At 44.5% G+C, this 23,984-nt stretch overlaps 1 protein-coding gene across 3 annotated transcripts; it reads right to left on the bottom strand.

Moving 5' to 3' along the window:
- Positions 1–160: 160 nt before the first annotated feature.
- Positions 161–22,931, bottom strand: TBC1D13 (TBC1 domain family member 13). 3 transcript variants are annotated; one of them, XM_075905149.2, is made up of 12 exons: positions 22,785–22,931; positions 21,240–21,313; positions 18,940–18,980; positions 18,382–18,443; positions 17,922–18,021; positions 15,458–15,540; positions 15,111–15,270; positions 12,401–12,611; positions 11,153–11,316; positions 8,053–8,213; positions 7,618–7,675; positions 161–5,853 (listed from the first exon to the last, which is right to left on the bottom strand). In XM_075905149.2, exons 1-12 carry the CDS (start codon positions 22,805–22,807, stop codon positions 5,788–5,790), a joined length of 1,203 nt encoding a protein of 400 aa, XP_075761264.1. In that variant the 5' UTR covers positions 22,808–22,931; the 3' UTR covers positions 161–5,787. The 3 variants fall into 3 exon arrangements, with proteins under 3 accessions (XP_075761264.1, XP_075761266.1, XP_075761267.1); XM_075905151.2 differs by lacking the exon at positions 18,940–18,980 and having other exon boundaries at positions 22,785–22,919; XM_075905152.2 differs by lacking the exons at positions 18,940–18,980; positions 22,785–22,931 and adding an exon at positions 22,534–22,716.
- Between the last annotated feature and the right edge of the window lie 1,053 nt (positions 22,932–23,984).

Genomic DNA, 23,984 nt, shown 5'->3' with positions numbered 1-23,984 from the left:
CTCTCCTGATATCTTAAAGCATTAAACAGACTACCTTGGTTTCTTTAGCCCACTTTCTCACCACAAATAGTTTGGTGTACGCACATCCCCCAACCTTAGAGAACAAATCTTCGTACTGCCAAAGGAGACAGGGGGGGAAGAAAAAGGATAATATCCATAATTGCAAACAAAAATATTTATTATAACAAATCAACAGAACAGCATTCATTAAAAAATTGCAGACATTACAGATTATAGCTCATGGAAGAAATTATAGAAATAAAAAGCAAAGGTAATAAACCAATTGACAGTAAGACAAGCTTTGTGAGGGAAAGGAGACATCTCCCAGCCCCTCTGCATGTCATTGTGGATCAGAGATCTTTACTTCTTTTCTTCAGGTTAGAGGAAACAGCATGTTCCTTCCACTGGATTTGTAGCAACTGTCCTGGTGCGGGGAGGGTGGGCTTGTACAGTGTTGCTTAAATCTGTAGTGCAAAGTCAGTGACTCTCAACAGTTAATATGGTCCAAGCAGGCCTTCCTATCAGGAACATTGTGCAGCCTCAGAAATATTGTCAAGCAACAGCTTTGTCTACAAATGCTTGTTCAATTTTACTTATAGGAAGCCACACCGGCACAGACACAGCCAGGTCCCTACTAAACATAGTCCCTGTAGATAATGAGAGAATACACCTTGGGCCTTGTGAATTCAAGTTTGGACCACCTCCTTTAACACACCACCCATACTCCCTATCCCACCAGAAACCAGAGTACTATAAAAATAGAGGAAGGCTCAAAATAACAAGCCAAATAATCTTGCTTAGAAAAAGAATAAGGCAGTGGTAGTGGATAGATTTAGCTTATAAATGTAGAACCCTATGCTACCAACAGACTCCCAGGATACAACAGAGTGAGATTAGTTCTACTGATGTTCAACTGACATACTGCTTCCTTCAGTTATTATGGCAGAAGGCATTCAGAAACACTGTAATAAACCATATACAGCAGCTTTAACTGTGAGCACAATGGGGGAGTCTCATTGTTATTGGATAGCAGATATCAATACAAAGTCCTCTGTTTAGCAGAAGGGAGCTTCATCAAAATCAATAGTGTTTAACAACACTTTAAATATGTGGTAAAAGCATGACATACAGAAGTGTTCTCCATACTGAAAAGGGGTTGTAGAACTTGTATAAATCAGATTTGCCCTTTTGCAAAAGGGCATTTTAGAAAAAAATTCTGAATGGCTAAAACATACAAAAAACCACTAATGCTCATTTAAAAGTAACAAGAGCCCTTATATGCATACTTCATTGTGCTTCCTACAGCAGCTCCTAAGTTTCACTCCATCCAGCTGTAAGTAATTCAAGAATGGACAACAGAACTCCAGTCCAAAGCTAACCTAGACAGCACTTGCCCTGAAAAAAAAATCAGTTCTACCTTTCCCTGACTTAAGTGAACAACCTCAGGATTACATTCTGCTATCCCAATTCCCTCTCTCAGCAAAGGCTACAAGATTTCATGGGGAAAGGGGAGTGGCACATGCACAAGATGCTGGCCTTTTCCCTTATGTTCAATTCATCCCTCAATTCAGCTTAGTTTCCAGACCCACTCCCCCATGCAAGAGGAAAAGCTTCCAATGAAGTTGTAATGCCCCTGCTCTGGAGACATTATTTGTATTACACAGTGAGCAGCTAATGAATTCAAGGCTTAAGATATTTAAATCTTCTCCTGTGTATTTGGATCCCCTCCCCCACAAGCACTGAAAGAAAGAGCAGCTATGCACTGAAATTCTCAAAGCTGCTCCAGTCACAGAGAAAGCTTTGGAGTCACAAATCCCACGTAAGATTTCTCCAATCCTGCAGGTTTGTGGCAGCCACTATATGTACAAAGACAACAGACAATGGGCTAGTTAATGCTGTTCAGCTTTAAAATTATTTGAGGAATGGGAGTCAGGGTAACTAGTCAGAAGGGCTGACAGTAAGTTCCCAGTTGTTAAGTTTTCTCCAAACAAACAGTGTTTGTCTGCCCCATTAAAGTGAAACACAAGCCCCACGCTACAATAAGAGTCAGCTGTATATATAATCTTAAAGTATCAGAAAAAAGGCACAAGCCTTTTCAACAGCTTCTGTCCCTTCAAATATCAACACAGCAAACCCTCCATTGCTCAAAGTTAAGTGTTAAAAAATAGTAAGGGACCCAAGTTACTAATGAAAAGAGGTCTTTTCAAGTAGGAAACAGAGCCTCACAAATTGTATCAGTGCAACAAGTTCTCTAGTCTTGACTTTGGGAACCATGAAGGGAACTCCCTTCAAGTTTTCTACGCTGTTATACCTTTTATTTCACTGTCATCTAGAGAACCTCTCCTTTGTTTACAGATGTTCAGCTTCAACTCGCTAAACCATCATAAATAAAACGTTCAGGCCATATGTTGTTCAAACAGGAGGAGACCCTAAAAATGGAGTTTAATCAAAGCCTGCAGCAAAAACTAAGGATTCTGGACTAAGCCACATCCTTGAAGACATCTAAGGTGTGTGTCTGCCATTTGTTTTCCACCGGAGTGTCATTTGTAAGGATCTCCGTTCTCATCCTCAATTACTTTCACCACCACAATCTGGAGATTTCCCACTAGAATATGTTTTATTCCTTACGATAAGCACAATTTATGTGGGAGCTCTACAACACCATCCTATATAGTGCATCCCAGCTAGCTAGGAGGATGAAGACAGAAGCAAGACCCAAAATTAAGCATCTTTTATACAGCAATGGAGACGGCTACACTACTGTATCGGTTCCAGGCCTCTTCACTCACATCTGGGCTGTTATTCCTTAAACGTCTAATCCAACTCCCAAAAGAATCAACAGAAAGACTCCAATGATTTCAGAAAAAGTTGGTTTCGGCCCTAAACCAGTCTACACAGCACATTTCCTCAGTTGTATGATTTTTTGGAGTTACCTTCTTTAAAAAGGACCTGGTCAGGTGACAACTACAGGTTGGAAGATCTAAAATTTTTAGTACATCAGCTCTTCAGTCATACACCTGCTTTCTACATTTCGTTCACAATGAATAAGAAGAGAGGATAACTGAAGTCACTTTCAAGTTTTCAAGCACCAACAAAGTGCTGCAATATTTGAGTTGCAGACACAACAAGGGAATATTTAAATCCAAATAGGAAACTTGATATATTCTCATGGTCTACCATTGTGAAAGGGTTTTTATTTAACACAAGACTTTGTGCATTAAAAAAAAAATCCACCCATAAATATATATTTTATACCTATCTATATGATAATATTACAAATTAATGTATTGTAAAGAAACCTACACAGCATTTTAGAATGTATTAAAGATTTTGGTCTTCTGACTACCACCATTATTCACCCACTATTAAAAGAAGCATGTTACACACCATGACTGTGTCACTATGTTAACATACCAATAAGTGTGTATATTGATGGAGGATGGGAAGGATTCCTTTTAAGGAAAGTGTGATCCACACAGCCCAGGAATCATGAAACATTTCAAAAGACTGTTTATAAGAGTCAGATAAATAAATAGGGGGTGGGAAATACTTTAAATGGAGGAAATCTTGGGCAGTTCTAAGCCAGAACATTTTTGACAAGTTTTTCAGTCAATCCTACAGTCCTTAAGGCAAACCTCAATGATTCTAGTGGGAGTTTTGCTGCCTATGTGCAACCACAGTCATTACAATGACAAAAGGCGACTTAGTATTGGCCTCTCTAGCACAGGAGATGCATCACATGTTCTCTTGAAACAGATGCTGCCCAACACAGACACAGAGATTAAAAGGCATGGGGAGCAGCTATAGTTGCCTATAAACGGAGAGCTATGGTATTCTCCCAAATGTCCATTTCTTATGGTAAAGAATCTATCCCATAAGAAGGATTTCTGTAAAATGGGAAGCCATCAACCCGCTTGGTCACTGAGCTAAAAGTTGTTTAAAACTCTCTCTCCACATCCAAGCAGAAAGACTCTGCTGCATCCTCATTATTGGAGCATTTATTCTGGTTCATAGAAATGAAGCAGCATTGGAGTACGAGTGTAAAATATCAGGCACTATCAGAGCGGCTGACAGCCCCGAAACCAACAAAGATAAACTGTCCCTCTAAAAATTCACTAAGCTACACAGAACTTTGATCAGTCTTTAGGAGTTGGAACATAGCGTAAACTTGATATCTGAAGGCTGATAACCTCCCAGTTATGGTACAACTATGGCTACTATACTACCAGTTCTCACCAGCAGCGTGAGCAGACCTTTGAGAAAGCACAAAATTAAGAGAGACATCATAACGCAAAATGCTCAGATTTTATAAATACAGAACAGTCACCACATTAGACAGCTATGCAGAGGAGGAATAAAGCACCTAAGGGCAGCATTTGCTTGAGATCTCTTGTAGCAGCTGGAATACTCAGCTGTTCCAGTTTCGTCCACAGTCATCACCCTGACCCAAACCGTGGCTGAGGACTTCTGATCATGCCAAAGCTAACTTGCAGGCTACATGTTTCCCTAGTATTAATCTCAATCTGTGCAGACTGGGCCTGATCCATTGTATCTAAATGGAGTACATTAATTAATAACCCTCAGGTATTACTGCCCTATTACAAACAGCAGATCTCTCCTTCCTTCAGGAACTGCCAATGGGGAAGTAGACGCCTACTGAATTGTTTCTAACTACAGTAGATCACATCCAAAGATAGGCTTGGTGTTAATCTGATCTGTGAGTTCGAGTCACTTCCCAGAAGAGAGTACCACAGGACGATATGAAAAAAATGTGACTAGAGCTTATTCAAGTTCAGTTACATTTGGAATGTTCTGGGTAATATTACAAAAACTCAGCTTAAGAACAAAACCATCATTATGCCTATTAATAAGTCTTTGAAAACAACTGTTTGCAGCACAGGCCTGTTTGCAGTCAGAGATCCTGCCTTTGCATTAGGGTAAAGCATGATTTATAGCAGTGGCACTAAACAACCAGTCTCAACAGGGAACCTGCTCTAAGGCTGTAAGTACCATAAAGCTCATTTGAATTACACTGATTAAAACCACACAGTTCTAGCTTCTAAGACAGGTCAGCATCAAGGAGACAACTCTTTGATTAAGTAATCCTGGGGAAGACTCTACTGGAGAACAATCTCACCGTACAAAGCAGCCAGCAGTAATAGCATTCTCTTGCTTGAGCTTTTTAAAGTCTCTTTCCCATGAAACACTCTCTTGTTTTGAATCCTCACCTGCCATTCACCAGGAGGAAATGGGACCTTTTGTGTGCACCCAAAAGAGATGGTAAGGCGTGGGCATAAAAGGAACAAAATTCAGCAGTTACTCAAACCAGCACGATGCATGATGTCAGAGACACACGCATTTACACTGAGACATTCTTCTTTCTGTACTCACCAAAATCCCACTGGTCCCAGCCCCTAACACAGAAGTTTCTGTGCGTATGCACATTTCCATAGTGCTATGATGACAAGAGTTCATTTCATAAGACTGAGGGATATGTAGCTAAACAATTTCCATCCCCCCAAACTTAAAGTCATTAAAAAAATACGAAGTACTGCACAAGGCAGTGTGGAGTTGTTTGAGATTAGGAAAATCTGGAGTGCAGAACATGACTAGCTGGGGAATAGGCAGTCTTTCACCTAATAGAGTAGAAGGAAGTCTTCAAGGCCAATTGCTGGGACACAAAACCAAACATCCAGCAGAGACTGTAGAAGCTCTGACGATGCACTGCATGTAGGAGGCTGTCTCCTAGGATACATTACCGCACAGTTTCTCTCACAGGCCTATGGACTATTTGGAGTCCTGAAGCTCCTTTGCTTTCTTCAGAATCAAGTGAACATCAGAGATGGGATAATCCTGCATTAAAAAAGCAAATGGATTATTTTCTTAATGTTCATTGTCCCTATTCTTCCTTTTATCAGGGGCAGAGGCTCTGCAAGCATCATTAGTTAGCCCAGTGAATGCCCTGGTGTTTATAGTTAGAGTCACTACAAAAATAATTTCCTTCTATGTTTTATTACTCAGTCTTGTACATCCTACAACATTAGATTATTCTGGTAGTCCCGAGCATGGGGTTAAGTTGGCTTTACACAATGAATAGCTGCATAATGGAAGTCTTTATTGAGGATGCCAGGATCCAAAATAAAATTTTATTGTATGGAATAAATACAGTTCTCTTAATTGGGACCCTGCCAATACATGGCTTGTCATTCTTTTTTGAGGGACTCCCAATTAAGAGATGACATTTTAATAGCAATGCTGCTTTCAGAGCAGTTGACAGGCCCAGACATGTTACCAGACTGACTCAGGAGTTAAGAGAAGGAATTCTCTATTCTGGGGCAGGGACTAAGCTTACTTCTAGTAGCAAAATGTCCAGCATTTATAACTGGAGTTGAAAGAGCAAATTAACAGCCAGGAACAGGTAGCAATGTAGTCATACAGCCACTTTCTACATGCAAATCAGCTAGGGAGGCAAAGGCTGCCTTTAGAGGAGCAAACAATCAGAAGCAGTAGCAGATAGATTGCAAGAAGCCTGAACACCTTATTAAGAGTTATCAGCCATGAGTGGATTCACTGGATTTTCCAATGAAGGGAAGCACACAGAAGAATTTAATGCTTGATCTTATACCATACCACGAAGTTTTCAAACAAATGGTTTCATTATGATCAGTAGAAGGTTGGTAACTATATTCCAAGAAGGCTACCTCTATTATAGTAGTCACCAACCAGTAGACCTGGATCTATTGGTAGATCTTGGAGCCTCTGACAGGTGATCCTGACTAGTTTGGCCAAGAGGCTATCAAGAGCCTGCACTTCAGCTGCCCCTTCTCTCTCTCCCTCCCCCCTCCACTGCTGCATACTTCCTGCCCTTTGCCTTGGATTTGCTCCTCCCCCGGGAGGCTTCTGCTTTCTGGGCAGGGCAGGGCAGAGCAGGGAAAGGAAGGATGCTGATGTCAGGGTGCCTCTTTTCCTACCTTGTATCCTTTCTCTACAGAGCAGAGGGGGGCACAACAGGATCTGGGATGGAGTTTGCTGGCTGCTTTAGGGAGTGGTTCAGGGCCAGGGCAGGGGTGAGCCTCAGCCTGCCTTAGCCCCACTCTACCACCAACCAGGAGCCACCAGCAGTGCCCAGCTGGGGCCCACATCCCAAATTTCTACCCCAATCATGAACCCCCTCCTTCACCCCAAGCTTTTGTCCTAGTCCTGAGCACCCTTGCATCCAAATGCTGTCCCAAGAGCCTGCACCTAGAACCCTCCTACATCCCAAAGGCCTGCCCCAAAAGCAGCTCAGAGCCCCCCCCACACACACACACACACTCCAGATCCTTTAATCCAAGACCAGAGCCTGCACCTCAACCCTCTGCCCCAGCCTGATGAAAGTGAGTGAGAATGGGCAAGAGAGGGAGGATGGAGTGAGCGGGGCAGGGCCTTGGATAAAGGGCAGGAAGGAGGTGGGGCAGGGGTATTTATATTTGAGGTAGATCTTGGATTGCACTTAAATTCAAAAGTGATCTCACGCTTAAAAAGGCTGGAGACCACTGGTCTATTGTATTCAAGTATTGTACAAGAGAAAAAAAAAATCTCACCTCCTCCCCATTCCGGATGTATTTTAGCACTTACCTGTAGCAGCCTCATATTCAAAGTGAAGTCCCCTTCCAGCAATTGATCCCGGATTAGTCTGTAAAAGAGGATACATTAATCCAAGTACTTATTGCCTCTTTAGTACCTTGTCCAAAAAACATCCCAAAAGTCAGCCATTAAGATCTGAGGGGCTCACCACATGCCTTCTACCCTTCCTAAAGGGTTTCTTTTGCCATTGTGGAAAAAAATGGCTCTCCCCTTTTACTAGAGCCCCCTTCTCATGTCTCTTGCATGCTAGAGAGGCCTCTATATCTGTGGATTCAAGCAGGGAGAGAGAGAGATGGAAGAGCACACAGCCCATATTTATATTTCCACCCAGCGTGGGGAAGACTCAGCTTTAGGAGACAAAATTTCAATTGTGGGACTAAGGAGAGCACGCTCGAGTCAGTATCCTCAGTGTCTTCCAGCACTCACGTCAGCATGGCGCAACAGACAAGCAGCAGAAAATCAAAGCGGTTGTCATCTGCGAAGAGCGAGTCCCAGATACGGATGACGTCTGGCAACAGGAACTCTTGGGACAGCAGCAGCGTCAGCCAGCGGAAGGCAAAGAACTGGGGCTTGATGTTTTGCTCTTGCTTTTGGATAGACATAAGAGAATCAGTAATTAATTGCTTGTAATGATCTTGATAAGAGAGGCAGGCGTTCACTGCCTCCCTGGTGTCTCTCAGTAATCTGATTATAGGCCAACATCCTTCAATGCAATATGGAGAAATCTACCAGTATTTTACGGTTACTCATCTGTCATGTTACTGAATTTGAGGGAAGCGGCCAGATCACTGCTGCACCCATAGGTGGGGGTGTTGACCCCAGAAATGGTATAATAGGGGGCCATGTGGGGTGTTGAATAGAAGCTTACTGTGTGCTAATCCTATGTACGCTAGTCATGTGATTGTATAGTGTGTGTGTGTGTGTGTGTGTGTGTGTGTGTGTGTGTGTGTGTGTGTGTGTGTGTGTGTGTGTGTGTGTGTGTAGTTAGGAGTCTGTAATCTGTGTAGATACTGAATATTTCTCTGCATGTGGTTGAGCAGTGGGCAGAGCCAGGCCAATGGACATGCTAATCAGCGAGACCCTCTGGGACAGTGGCACTCAATGGGCCAAGGACACACCTCAAGAATGAGTGGTGACTCATACCTAAGAGCTACCAGCAGGGAACACAGGAATAAGCCGTGGGCCAGGTGACCTGCTGTAGCCAAGAAGAGACCAGGAAGGAGGGATAAATAGGCCACGTGGGGGACTCCATCTTAGTCTTCAGCTCAGCACTTCATCCCAGAGGCAGCAATGCAGGGATCAAAGAGCCAGAAAGAACTGTGGACCTATCCTGATCCTAGGATGCGCAACAAGGACTTTTAAACCAGCAGCTGTAACATCTCTGCTAGAGCCTGAATCGAGAACTGGGAGATTTGATGCATGTAATGTACTATCCTTTAACAACCTTACTCTCATGCTTTTCTTTATTGTAATAATAAACCTTTAGTTGTTAGATGTTAAAGGATTGGCCCAGCGTGATTTGTAGGTAAGGTCCAAAGGTTAAATTGACCAGGGATCTGTGGCTGGTTTCTTGGAACCAGACAGAACTTGTTTGGGGTAGGTGGGATTGGGTTCTAAAACCCTCCACCTGTGTATGAGGCCCGGGGCCATCTGGGACACGGATATTGCTGGGGAGCCGGAGGGGTTTTGCTCGGGAGGCTTCAGGCAGGCAGCTGAAGCGCTCTGTGGGACTGGTTTGTGGCCTGTTTGGAGAGGTCACCAGTCTGGGGACTGTAAGGAGCCCCTATGTTGAGCAATTCGCCCTGAGCGGACGCCCTCAGCTGTGCCCAGACACGGCCCGGTCCGTCACATCATCTCTGCTTCAAAGTCTCGTTAGCCTAATGCTATGAGATACTATGCCATGTTTCCTTTCAAAGTCTCGCCATAAAGCCACTCCCCCAAATTACTGTGCTCTGAAACACAGCCTCCATACAATAGACATCTTCAGTGTCTATTGTTCAGATAGAATCATGCCCACATTTCTAATTCATGGAACAGTTACTTTAATAAATTCCAGGCATTTAAGCTAAATCAATTTAGTTTCTCCTTAAGAAAAGCCATATAAGAGCTCACTAAAAGCCATAGGTTTCCCCCAAGCATTTAGCCCAGCAGTACTTTCTCTCCTTTCAATTACTCTAAAAATCTCCTAGTGATTGGAAGGCTATTAGAAGGTTATCATAAAAAGCAGACCAGAGTTCTCCAGACAGTTCACACAAGCAGTCAACAGACTGAACTCAAAGGTTGTCATCTGCAGCTATGCTGTTTTCTACTGTGGTCCACATATATCACAAATTAAGCAATACTAGGTCAGTTCAGTATTCAGAAGGGTAGAGCCCTGCTTGGATACAAAATTTGGATCCACATCCATCTGTGAACTGTAAACATAGTCCACAAATATCCAAATATTTCCAGTGCTCTACAGATGGGAGATGTATAAAGAACATCTACAGTGGGTCTACTACAGAAAGTTGTGCTGGTGACTCATAAATGACACACTTCCCCTGAACCAGCATTAAGCCAGTATACCAACATGACAAGAATGACAGCGCTGACAAGACAGGTACACACACTTGAAGTCATGTTCAGATCTCATTTTTTACACATACGCGCACACACATGAAAAAGCCATACACTCACCAGATTCCTACTCTTATAACTACAGTCTGCCTCCCATAAGTTCTCCTTTCAGTTTCATTTAGAAACAACATTCTACACTTTCCATCCTAAACTTGTGTTGCATTGTTGTATGGGGAGACAAATGCTGCATTCCATAACACCTGCAACAACCTCTACCCACCTCACAGGACTGTAAGGAGGAGTTTGCAGAGTGTATGGAGATCCTTAGAGGAAGGGTGCTACAGGAAGGTAACACTATCAAACATACAGAATGGTATTACTATTACCAGTGCTTGATTATCACTGGCCTGCCATAATTTTCAGTGTAATTTATTAAACGAATGCTATTGGGACATATGAAGATAATGGAAACAACATACAGGTACTTGTTCCCTCTGAAAAAATACTGTAATTCCGTGTTTTAAAGGAATTTGGAAGAGCACATGGTGTTTGGCCAGAGGGTCAGGAGAGCTTGTGTTCAACCACTCTGAGTTAAGCCATTGACTCTGAGTTAAGGCAAACCACCTTTCTGCCACAGTTAGTATCTTTAGAGTAAATAAGTTATATATCTCCGCCTCTAAAAAGGGAAACAAGTATTTTCTACATCAATATAACCTGGGCTAGATGCTCAATATGGCAAGAGCAGTTTGTCCTATAGATATTCCACCTTGCATCACTCTCAAGACAACCTATTCTGGGGACAAAAGCTCTTTAGTTATATCAAACCACTTCTAAGCAGACAAGACTGTACTACCTAGGCACTATTACAAATTGAGACAGAGAGCAAATTCTATCTAGAAATGGGACAAATATCCACGACCCATCTTATTCCTCATCCAACCAAGGGCAAGGTAAGTGTCTGACTTCTCACCAGTTTCAAGTACAGCTCTACATCTTTCTCCTTCAGGGTGGAGTAAACCTTCTCCATCTTGTAGGTGATGCCACACTGAGAATCATCAAGGCTCTTAATGAAGTTGTCTCGGATCTCAGCCATTAGGTTGGTGAAGCAGAAAAATGTATCTGCTTCTGCATGTTCTGAAAGACACATGGGAGCGATATAACAGAAGTGCAGAAGGAAGCTGTTGCAACCGTAGTAAGCCTCCCCTGCTAGACACTAACCAGGTTGTGGTACTGGACTTAAATCATGGGGCTACGTCTACACTGTAGGCTTCTTGCACAAGAACTGTTTTGCTCAAGTGTTCTGGCAGCGTGGACACTCTTGCGCAAGAAAGCTCTGATGGCCATTTTAGACATAGGGGTTTCTTGCGCTAGAAACCCCTGTTGCCAGTCCACACTGCCTTCTCATGCAAGAGCTCTTGCACAAGAGGGCTTATTCCTCGTGGAATAAGCCTCTGTTCCAACACTTTACTGTAAGTTTACTTGTGCAAGAACGCGCGTGCAGTGTAGACTCTCTGCAAGTTTTTGCGCAAGAACAGATGTTCTTGCGCGCGAAGCCTGCAGTGTAGACGTAGCCTGGTGTTCTTGGCTTGTGGGGACTGATCAAGTTTAGGCACTGTTGCTGGATCTCCATGCACATAATCCAGTATAAACCTCTGACATCTGATACTGCTCTTAGCAGCAGGGACCATGCAGTCCAATTGCTTCCATCCTCTCCCAAGCTTTCCAGTTCCTTTTGTCACATGACCTTCCTGATCAGCCCCTGCATGCTCCCCTCCCCCAGCTGATCTATGCCTTGATTACTACTCAGTGGAAAAACTGGTTTCTTGCAGCTCAACCAGTCCCTATAGCACCAACTCACTGTATGGACCTAGTAAGAGTTAACAAGCCTGCATGTTCCTTTAACAGTTCTCTAGGTATGGTCTGTGAAAGGCCGGACAGTCCCTGCTAGCAGATTCTCTACACATGGAGCATGACGACGCAAGAGTTCATGAAGTCAGAATTCATAAGTTTTCGACAGATGGATTTCTCATGATCTCACAGAAATGCATCTCAGAGGATTTCTGTGCTTCTTTCCAAGCACACACTCAGAACTGCCCGCTTTCATCGAGGTCTAGTATGGAGAAAGCCTGAGAGCCTCCTCCATAGCTGCCCTTCTAACTCTTCCCTGAAACAACTGTTGCCAGGAGTGGTGTTAAGTCACTCAAGTCTAACTGCTTACCTTTCCAGTCACTGTTGGAATCTGTAGCAAAGGTATAGTAAAGAGGGCCCACTATTTCATTCATCCCCTGAACATATGCTATCCCTGGATTCAGCTTGGCATAGATGAACAGGATTCGTTCTACCACTTCCCAGTGAGCTTCGCAGCCATTTGGCAGAACTTCATACTCACTTAGTGAATTTGGAACAGATGTTTTAAGAGGGGAACTCACCTGAAAAATAGATAAATACAAGAAAAATTATTCGGGGCACCCACTTTGTACAGGTAATCAGTTTTCCAAGGAGCAGCCAGGCATTTAACTTTAGGCACTCGGCACCCCCAAATAACCATTAATCAACAGAAAATGCCCTTTCCAGGCTGTAATTAATGCTTAAACCCAGATGGTAACCCAGTCAATTGTAAGACTTACTGTCATAAAATACAAAGGAAGCCAGCCTGACAAGTCTTTTTGCAAAAACAAATGAGCTAATCCAGCAGCAGACAGCTACCCTGGATCAAAACACAAACTCAGTATCCATTGAGGGAGGACCTGCTACATTAGAGAGGCAGGAAGAGAAGTGATCGGTCACATTCATCAGTTACTAGTGCCGTTGTATCTGTTCTAGAATGACATTAGGAAGTACAGCACCCACATAGGAAAGCAGCACAAGGCAGATACAAGTCTGGGTGACAGGGCAACAAAGTGGCAGATGTTATTTAATGCTGGTAAGTGCAAAGTAATTACTTTTTCCAAATGTATATAAGTCCACCTGTATGTATACAATAATGGATTCTTAGTTAGCTGCGTCTATCCAAGAAAGGCCTTGGAGTTATTGTGGATAGTCCTCTGAAAACTTCCTCCTCAATACACAACAGCATTCAAAAAAGCTAACAGGAACTATTAGGAAAAAGACAGACACACAAAATATCATAATGACACTACAGAGCCATTGTTTGCCTACCCTTGAATACTGTCTCCAGTTCTGATTATGGATGTCAGTGTGTAGTCCATTACACGATTCACCAATAAGCCTGGGCTAACTAAGGCAGCAGGTGGTGGGGAGGCTACTGCAAAGCAGCCTCTGTCCGCAGGGGGTCTGAGCATCCTGCGGACAGAGGCTGCTCTGCCTCCCACAGAGCAGCCTCCGTCCACCGCAAACGTGGGCCAGTAGGGTGGCAGAGGGCTCGGGCCAGTAGGGTGGCAGGGGACTCCTCGGGAGTGGGGCTGGGAGCTCACTGGCTGCTGGCACTGCCCTCATGGACTACTGAATAGTCAGATAACTGATAAGATTTCATGCCATTACACAACTATTCTATTACACTATAGCTTAACATCCCTAGTTCTGATTGCCCATCTCAAGATCTATAAAATCATGAATGGTGTGGAAAAAAAGTGAATAGAGAAGTGTTATTTACCATTCTCCATGACACAAAACCAGGGGTCATCCAATTAAATTAGCAAGCAGCAGGTTTAAATACAAACAAGCAGTATTTTTTCCACACAACTAACCCTGGATGTTGTACTGGCCAAAAGTATAACTGAGCTCAAAAAAGAATCAAATAAGTTAATGAAGGCACATAGACACTGACGGATCTAGCCAAGAGAGACAGGGATGGAATTTCATGCCCAGAGTGACCCTAAATCTTTCACTACTAGAAACTAGGACTGGAAATGAGGGGTGGATCACTCCATCATTACCCTGTTCTGTACATTCCCTCAGAATTTCTGGAATGGGCCACTGTCAGACAGGATACTGGGCAGGCTGGACCATGGTCTGGCTTAGTATAGCAGCTCTTATGTTTATATAAGTGATGTTTGCAGTGAAGAGAATAAGGAAGATAAATGGTAGCTGACTCCAGTGCTGTCTCGAGTATAAATCTGATCAGCTTGTTACATCTCAGGCTCTAGGAGACTAGATCAGTTTGTCCCCTGTTGTAAACCCTCTTGGTCCTCTACAGCACATCCAGGGGTACACACATATCAGCAGCAATAAGAACTGTGAACACATCCCTTGTAGCTCAGTAAATTCAGGAGAAAAGATTCTGTCCCAACAAAAGACAGAATTAAAAACGATTCAAAAGAAAGCAGAACAAAGACCTTCAAGTCCTTTTGTGCTGTCAAACATGCCAAACAGCACAGTATGGAATAAACAATGTAATCAATAATTAGAGAAATAGAATCTATTGGGGGAGCAGGAGATTTCAGGAGCTCAACACAGAGAAAGGAGAATTCCTTTCCATCCAGAGAGCTGTTCAAGTTCTCCACATCTCAGTGACACCCTTCCTTGCCTGGAAGCGTATACATGTGTACTCTTACTTGTGAGCAGATATGGGGAACTCTTAGAGAGTCATCTTTGTGTTTGTGATGTTTGTTGACAGGATTAGCTTCACTAGTGACTGTGAGCAACTTGTCCACAAACCAGGCTGATTTTAGCCTCTCTGCAGGTAGGAAATGAGAGAGGCTTGATGCTGTAGAACTTTATAAAAAAACTGTTCTCCAGTAAGCCCATCCTCCTGGAGAAAGGGGGAGAAGCATCACCCTCTTACAGGCATACAAGAATCTACACCATACATGGAGGTGGAAGAAGGAATAACTGCAGAGTATCTTTAACAAGTCAGCCTGGTAACCATTTTCGCAAGTGTACCACGGAAGTGCACAAACTTTCTTCCACCTATCACATGCTCATCCCCCATCCCAGAAGCACAGGGAAAGTGCCATGATAGATCTTACATTTGTGACTCCACTCCGATTTCGTGCCACTGTCTGTGATTTGAGCGTTGTCTGTTCTACCCGCTTGCGGAGTGTCTCAAACTCATTCTGAGGGTCCAGTATTAGCAAGCAGGGGTAGTCAGTTGGGCGCTGGAAAAATGCCATATCAGGGTATAGCCTCCTGGGTTGTAAAAAGATGGAAACCAAATTAAAAGGGGTTGTTAGAAGCAGAGGGGTGCCACATGAAACAGAACAGGCCTGATAACATTAAAAATTTGGTCTTCCTGATGTGGCAGGTATGTGTAAAGTACTTGGGAAAACTGCACTGCTATTCTTCCTCCCTAGAGAGCCCAGCTATCTACACACACCTGACATCCTTGTCTATTTGCAGCAGCACTTCGTTGTCCTTGAAGTACGTGTTCCATCGGCTGTCTGGATTCGGATTGAGCGGCTGCACAAAGAGACATCACACAAAACATGGTAAGTTCACATTTTATTTACAAGCAAGCCTGTCCCTGCTGAAATCTGAGAAGAGGTTTTTTGCCTCTGTCCACATGGATAAGAAAAATTCTGCTACTGCTTTTCCAGTGAGAGCCACCTTTAAAGCCAGATTTGCTAGACAGATGAGGATGTTTTCTCTGGATGGCTACTTTTAATCAGTGCACAGCAATATGAGCAGACACTCTCAAATCCATTCTCATCTTTCTTGGTGTACTCACTGCTGCAGTCAGGATTCACTAACCTGTGTCAACAGGAGTTCAGGTTATAGCTCCAACCAGTGCAAGGGAGATTTTCCATACTAAACGCTGTTAGAGGTACAGTCACTGTATATGTGTACAGCAGAATTAACACAATGGTACCTGTGTAATGATTATCTGAATTCTGAAAAGCATGATGAAGCATTGCCAGCATGGGTAGATTGATGCAAGTTCACCTAAGACTAGGAAAGTGTGGAATAAACTATAAGCATAGGAAAAAAGAGTTTCGCAACATACACATAAAAGAAGCTCAGATACGGACTTTTCAAAACTGTACTAATGGAAGGTAACAGTCCTCTGAAAGGCCTTAGATTGGCGGGCAGAGGGGAAAGGAGGGAGAAATACCACATGCCAAAAAGCAAACATTCCAAGAACTTCAAAGGTCACAGTAACATGCCAGGCACTGTATGAATTCTTCCAAAGATCAAACTGACACAGATGACTGGCCACTAACAGGAGAGGCTGGGTTAGGAGAAGAGGTGGGCAAGCAGTTACACAACTGTGCACTTTTTGACCACTTTAAAACAAAAAAAGAGAGAGATCCTTCTCTGTACTAACACACTTCATAAGAAGCTCTCAAAGAACTATACCTAGAGGGTTATGGGGAAACTGAGGAACAGAGAGGTAAAGTAACCAGAGTCGCACAGGAAATCAGTGGCAAAACTGGGAATAAAAATCTTTTGGATTCCCAATCCCATAGTCTAACTACTTGCCATACTGTTTCTCTTATACTCTGGTTTCAGACTGGTCCATTTTGCCTTCTATCCATAGAGAGGATTTCACAAGTTAAAGGGAGTTTCATTTTGCTAGCAGCTCCATGGTATGATCTCCTTCCATTGAGCCTTTATCATATTGATCCTTTGCTCCCATGGATAAGCAGCTCAGAGGATGACAGTGGGAAAAGGAAAAATGAAAGGATAAATATACCCTAGGACAGTATTTTACAGCATTTTTTTTTAGTCTGGAGGGCTATGTCTAGACTGCAAGCCTCTTTCGAAAGATACTTTTGAAAGAGCCTCTTTCGAAAGAGAGCGTCTAGACTGCACGCGGAACTTTCGAAAAAGCGGCTTGCTTTTTCGAAAGAAAGCACCCAGTGAGTCTGGATGCTCTCTTTCGAAGAAGCCCTATTTACATTCAAGAACGCCTTCTTTTGAAAGAGGAACTTTCGAAAGAAGGCGTTCTTCCTCGTGCAATGAGGTTTACCGCCGTCGAAAGAAAAGCCGCGTTCTTTCGATTTAATTTCGAAAGAACGCGGCTGCAGTCTAGACGCAGGTGAAGTTTTTTCGAAAAAAGGCTACTTTTTTCGAAAAAGCCCCTGAGTCTGGACACAGCCAAGGTTACTGAGCTAGTTACCCTCATAAGAGCTTAGCATTTCACCTCTAAGTTCTCAAAATATTTTATTCTATTAGACCAGCAGAAAGGATCACAATGGATCACCCCATGATTAGAGATGTCAGTGACTAGTCAACTAGCCACTGAGCATTTGCTTAATGGATTAGTCGAGTTGCTACTTGGCTAGTCACTTCCTCCCTGCTGCCTCTGTCAGAGCCGGATCCCCCCAGCGCTGTCTCTGCAGGGACAGGGGAGGCAGAGGCACAGCGGTAAACAGCGTGAGCGGTGACTGTTTTCAGACCTCGCTCACGCTGGTTCTCACTGTGAGTGCTGGTGCTTTTGACATGTACAAGAGCCCTGAGAGGTTCTTGTAAATTTCAAAAGCAGAAATAATGTAGAGAGCATGGGGGGAGCAGGGACTCAAGCAGGGCTATCTGCTGCGAACAGGGGCTGCTGGACTCCGTGCAAGCCAGGACCAAGCAGTCCTGGCTCATGCTGATCGCTGCACCTCTGCATTTTAAATGTAGTAAGAGCCTAGTGGCTCTTACTACATTTAAAATGCAGAGCTGAAGCATGGATGGCTCTGGAGCTGGCACAAGCCAGGACTGCTTAGTCCAGTCTTGACTTGGCTCCTGGAGCTACCCCACTGTGGCTGTGCAGAGGAGCTTATCGACTAATCATATAGTCAATATAAATTGTATTACAAGAACTCTCTTCTGCACAAAGACCAAACTATACTTACGTGGTCTTCTAAGGTCACATCCTCCCTGGAGACACCGAGGTTGGCTTTGGCTATCCCAGGCTGGATAATCATTTCCTTCAGGAATTGGGAATATAGCTCCCTTAAGAAGAAGAGGAGGAAGTCATGTTAGGGAATTGGAAGATAAAATACACTGAAAGGAAAAGATATTTGTCCTGAACCCATAGAGGTCCCCCCTGCTCAGACAGGGAGTATGTGACCTTTTCTCATAAGAGTTGTTTAACTAAACTATGAAAGGCCATCACATTAACCTCTGAGACAGAATACAGAATTAACTGGGGGGAGAAGACACCATACTTTTTCCTTCCACACAAGTGACAAAATTTTACAGGATCCTTTAGAAATTGGTTTGGTTTTTTTCCCAAGCACTAATGATATCTAAGAAGCTGTGGGGTTCTACTCCACAAGGTTATCAAGGGCTGGAGAACAAAGAGATCATCACCTCTGCTTCTTCAGCAAGGTGCTCCATAAGGCCTTCTCCTCAGGGAGGTAGTTCAAGAGGATCTGGACAGAAGGAATATACACATTACTCCTTGAAGCAGAAGGAATTAATTAGAAGTTCAGTGACTGGATGACTGAAATTAGGATGGGCTCACTGAGGAAGATGGAATCTTCCTGAAGAATGACTAGTACTTTATCAAGTTATGCCATCAGTGTCTGGAGGATACATTTTAACATCACCCTGCAAAAAGGCATAGCAAATTTCTTCCATTTAATTAGCAAATCTAGTTGCTCTACATGCAGCAAAGCTCTACAGAGCCACCCAATGACCTGTCCATAGATCTCCCCCACACAAGTGCATTTGTTATTGCCATTTCAGATTAGCTATAAATAAATGCCCCTGATTGCTTAGCAAGCCAAGAGCTGTTGAATCACATCAGCCACTGCAGTAGCGATGAGCCAATCTATTTTGTTTTTTTAAGTGCACAAAACTTTGCAGAATCAAACAATCCAGTTGGATGACTTCCAGAAGACAAGAAAAGCCCCAAGCAAAACCCACCTTCCAGCAGAGGCAGCGCAGCCCACCATCAAAAGGAATCCCTGTGAAATACATCAGGCAGATTAAATTAAGTTAGTCCCAGCCTTTTTACTGCATTATGCAGCATTTATGCTGATGCCACCAAGCGGACAGGAGGGCAGCACGTTTCAAGTGCTCAAAGAGATTTTCAAAAACATTGAGAAGCTTTAGGGCATACCAAAAAAAGATAATATAGCAAGTATACAGTGACTTGCATATCTGGCTCTTTAAAGGGAATACTAGGCTAAGCATAAGGGAAAAGATTATATGGCCCACACACAAAGGAGGGAATGAAATATGTAGATGGTGTCTTGGGTGAAGGAATTAGTGGATATTTTATAGAGAGTGAAGGAAGAAGAGTTTTTTTGTCCCCATTTGAAGGTTTCAGAAACCATACATTGTACAGCTATAATTCCTTCTAAAACCATTCAAACAGTTGGTAATTCTTTCAATCACATCTGCTAGCCTTTGATTTATAACATGCTCTGCTTTGTTAAACATTTATGACACTGGCAACTTAGTGGCAGCACACATGACATTTGCTTATTTGACAATAGCTAATCATCTAGTGGAGTTTAACATCTTATGCTTAACTGGAAAGATAGAAGCTCTGAATGAAAGTAAGATAAAGATCTAAGTATTACATTGCACTCATGATTTTGGTATCAAGTGCTTCAGAGTCTATACCTTCTGGAAATGTAAAAAGTTTGTAAAAATGTAACCATGCAACTGCTAAAAATCCTAGTGGTTACATGCTGCTGGGGGCTCTACAGTATAAACTTCTTTATAATGATAGCTGGCTCCAGAGCAGGGGTAGGTATGTGAACAACTAGTCGACTATCTGATACGCAAATGCTTATCGGATAGTTGACAGGCTAGTCAACTAGTCACTTCCCTCTCCACTTGCTGACTCTATTAGAAAGAGGCAGCGAAGAGGGAGGAAAAAGAGGGGTTCTTCAAAGCGGCAGCACTGCGTGGAGCCCAGGATCAGCTGGGGACTCCCCCACTGACCCCAGGCTCCATGCGGTGCTGCCGCTTTGAAACACCACATGGAGCCTGACGCTGGGCTCTCCATGGCATTTCAAAGCGGCAACACCACATGGAGCCTGGGGTCAGCAGAAGAGTCCCCACCTGATCCTGGGCTCCACATGGCGCTGCTGCTTTGAAATACTGCAAGGACCCTGACGCCAGGCTCCCCATGGCATTTCAAAGCAGCAATGCCGCATGGAGCCCGGGGTCAGTGGAGGAGTCCACAGCTGACCCCAGGCTCCACGCGCGCTACCGCTGTGAAACGCCATGGGGAGCACAGGGCCAGCGGGGACTGCCCTGCTGGCCCCGTACTCCCCGCAGCACTTTCACCTTTGAAGTGTAGCAACAGCCGTAGGCAGAGGCACCCTACTGACTAATCGAATAGTCTATGCAAATTGCATTGACTATTTGATCAGTCAATTACTCGAAATTTAATATCCCTACTTTAAGGGAGCCAGATACTGCAGAGCTGCAGCAAAGCCTCCCTAGGAGCAGGGCCAACAGAGGTTCCTTGTCCCTGCTCCTGGGGAGGCTTTGCTGCGGGCTCTGCAGTATAACTGGCTCCTAGGGAGCCAGCATGTAACCATAATCAAAACAGTTTAAATGCTTACACTTTTGCATCTCTAATACCTTCAGACTATGGAACTAAAAACCTGTTTAACTAGTTAAACGTAATGTTTAACTGGTTAACTCAGGGGTTCTCAAACTTTGTGATACCGTGATCCCCCTCTAAGTTGCTCACAACCCCCCCCCCCCCCGAGGGGGTTGGGACCCACAGTTTGAGAAATGCAGGGTTAACTGATTAAAGGGAAGCAGGCCTCCCCCCGCCCGCCCCGGTCAACTGCAGCCAGGCTGGAGCAGCCTCCTCCTGTGATGCGCTCAGGCCTGCCATGGACAGGGACTGCTCTGGCTGAGGTGGAGTAGCCCCCTGCCCGCAACAGGTAGGGAGCTGCTCCTGACACCACCAGTTAACCAGAATCAGTAAGCATCACCCGAATCAGTAAGCATCACCCATTAAGTGTCTCAGTTGTCTTCCTGTTTAACATAGCTGCAAGGCCTAGAGACTATTGACCCCATCACTCAATTTTCCATCCTAAACTGAGTATCTACAACTAGCTGAATTTTATGAGGGAAAAATAGGGGCAACACCCTACCAAACTCTCCTACCACACTGTCAACATCGCTCTTGATCAGGCATTCTTGCAGTAGAAGCTTTGTGGCTGCCTGTGCAAAGTTTTGTAAAAGTCACTTACCACTGAAGCACAGTTCACGGAGTTTGTGCAGAATAATCTTGGGTTCCCCAAGGACATCCTGAAATTCTGCAATCCTACAAAAAACAAACAAACAAAAAACAGTGACCATATGCACAAATTATATGCTAATCTCAGGGTGAATCAGGTGATTACATGAAGGTAGCAGATTTATATTGCAGCTTTTGTTCCTGAAAAGATCACAGCACAAATACCTCTGTCAACCAGGAATCAAAGCTCTGGCCACAATGTCCCCATTGGCTGTTACAGCTAGACATAACAGATATACACTGAGGTCTTACCTAGAGACTCAGAATAGGAATAACTGTTAAAAATCTGTATTGTTCTCAAGTTTAGACTCACAAGGTCTCTCACATAATCTCATGTTTAGCTCATAATCAAGATTAGTTATTTCAAGGGCACTTACACCCCATAACATACATTGTAAGTAGTTACAAAAATATGTTTTTCTTTTCTTCTGATAAAGACTTTTTATCACAGCTGCTTTTCAGTTGCAAGTACAATACATGAGGCAGATTGCAAAAGCAAACAGCATTATGAACTAGCGCACACTTTACACTCTCCCTAGGTACTGAAGCATCCTATCCCAACATTCATGCTAAAAGGCTGGACTACTCCAGCTTTAGGGAATCTTTAAAGAATCCTCAACCCCCCCAGACTTCTAAGTGCTAGACTTCTAAATTGCTGCATTAGTGAAGTTGCACTCAATGGCAAGAAATCCTATAGTTCCATTAAACTCAGAGCCACACATCACAAATGGGCCATAACGCTGTACTCTGGGCTTAGATAGTTTGCCCTATGAAAGAGCATCATTTGTTATGGAGCACCTCAACTTTTCACAGGTCAGCCTGCTCAGTTTCCCACACCCTATCCTGGCAAAACAAACAGGATCACACAGAACATTCTATGTGCGGACAAAGCTTTGGGGCACACACACATCAGTGTTCCCTGTAAGCTGTGTGCTTGTGCCACCACTCAGGAAACACACACATGCCACCCATCTGATTAGCAGAGTGCTTTTCTGCTGGAACTCTCGCACAGGTCTCAGCACTCACAAAAAATATTCTGCACATTCATGGGGGGGAAAAAATCTACACCTGGATGAAAAAGATTAGAGGGAACATTGACAGCCATCCTGATTTTCCCAAAGTGGCCCCTCACTCCATGCACTGAGAATCCCGCCTCACAGCCCACACCCCTCCCTGCACCCCGCTGGGCCCTGCAGAGGGCAGGCAGAGAGCCCCCTTGGAAATAGCGGGGGGCAGGGGACTCTTACCCAGAACAGCCTGCCCCTCCCCCGCACCAGAGCACACCTGCCCCAGGGCTCAGTGATGGGGGCACCCTCTCCACTAGGAGGATGAGCTGGGGCACCCCCTCACTCCGGAGGGAGCGTCCAAGGCAAGGGGGGGATGCCCCTCGCTAAGGGAGGGGGCCACGTTCAGGGCCAGACCCCCCCGCGCGTTCCCCCAGCCCAGCGGCCCTACCCGGGGACGGGGGGAAAGGTGGACCCGGGCCCCCCCCCCCCACCTGCTCTTGTGCAGACTCAACATGGTCACTTCCCGGTCCCCCCCGCCGGCGCGCGCCGAATAAAACGCTCCGGCTGGAAACCCGGCCCCAGGCGGCGAGAGGAACGTCAGGGGGCGGGGCCCGGCGGAAATAGCTGCCCCGGGCCTGGCTGAGCGGCCGCGCCCCGCCCCCGGGAGGAGCTGAGCCGGCCCCGCCTACCAGAGCCAGAGGCGCGCGGCAGCACGTGCCCGTATTGCGGCTGTCCCCAACCTCCCAGCCCTGGGGCGAAGCGGAGCGGAGGGTTGGCTGTAGCCCGGCAGCTGGTGTTCACAGCCGCGTGGGACTCCAGCCTGTGTCTGAGCCTCTGTCTCCTGCATTGTTAGCCCCAGCTCCCAGCTCCTGCACCCGGGTCTCAGAGTGCTGGCACAGTGACCTGCATCCACACAGCAAAATGTCAGGGCTTTGAGACAAGTCCTGCCCACCTGCCACCCCACAGGTCCTGAGGCCCACCTGGGCCCGAGTCAGAAAGATTTGTATTTGGAAGGTAGAGGGGTTTGGGCCAAAACTGACTTGGAACTTGGGATTACAATGACATACACACAGGTGACCTGTGTTCTCCATGTAAGGCAAGAATCACTTGAATTACACACTCAGGAGTAGCCCTGTTAGTCTGTAACTGGAAAAAATATAAGAACAACCAATGGTCCTGCTAGCACCTTAGAAACTAACAAACAATGTAGATAGTATCATGAGCTTTTTGTGGACACAGACCACTTCTTCAGATAGTGGGTTGTGCCCACGAAAGCTCATGATACTATCTACATTGTTAGTTTCTGAGATGCTACAGGACCATTGGTTCTTTTTGAATTACAGACTTACATCCTGAGGCAGAGGTAGTGAATCATTTTAGATCCAATTACAGTCCCTAACTTGTACATAGGACTTAAATAGCAAGAGCACTTGGTTTCCTTTTGAGTCCTATAGCTATTGAACTAATTTTTTAACATAATGTTAAAAAGATGATGGGAGGAAATTTTCCCTGATCCAGCCTCAATTTAAATCTTGCTTGTGGACTGTCATGATGGGATTACATACTATTGTGACTTGTATTACAATAGTGGCTGCAGACCCTGAGGGGGACTGGGGCCTGTGGATAATGAGGGAGTTATGTACATTTTTTATAAATATATACATCTTAGTTTACCTGTTTGATATTATCCT

Source organism: Pelodiscus sinensis, chromosome 23 (assembly GCF_052426305.1).
Source record: "Pelodiscus sinensis isolate ZL-2025 chromosome 23, ASM5242630v1, whole genome shotgun sequence".
Taxonomy (NCBI): domain Eukaryota; kingdom Metazoa; phylum Chordata; order Testudines; family Trionychidae; genus Pelodiscus; species Pelodiscus sinensis.
Note: the sequence above shows the minus strand (reverse complement) of the source record. Positions and strands in the feature narration are given on the sequence as shown.

Bases quoted from the DNA above. Each gene is read 5' to 3' on its own strand.
- TBC1D13 (XM_075905149.2), bottom strand. From the start codon at position 22,807: ATGTTGAGTCTGCACAAGAGCAG. The intron at 21,314-22,784 runs GTGGGGGGGGGG...TGTTTTTTGTAG, and splicing joins TTGAGTCTGCACAAGAGCAG to GATTGCAGAATTTCAGGATG. The intron at 11,317-12,400 runs GTAAGCAGTTAG...TGTGTCTTTCAG, and splicing joins TTCCAACAGTGACTGGAAAG to AACATGCAGAAGCAGATACA.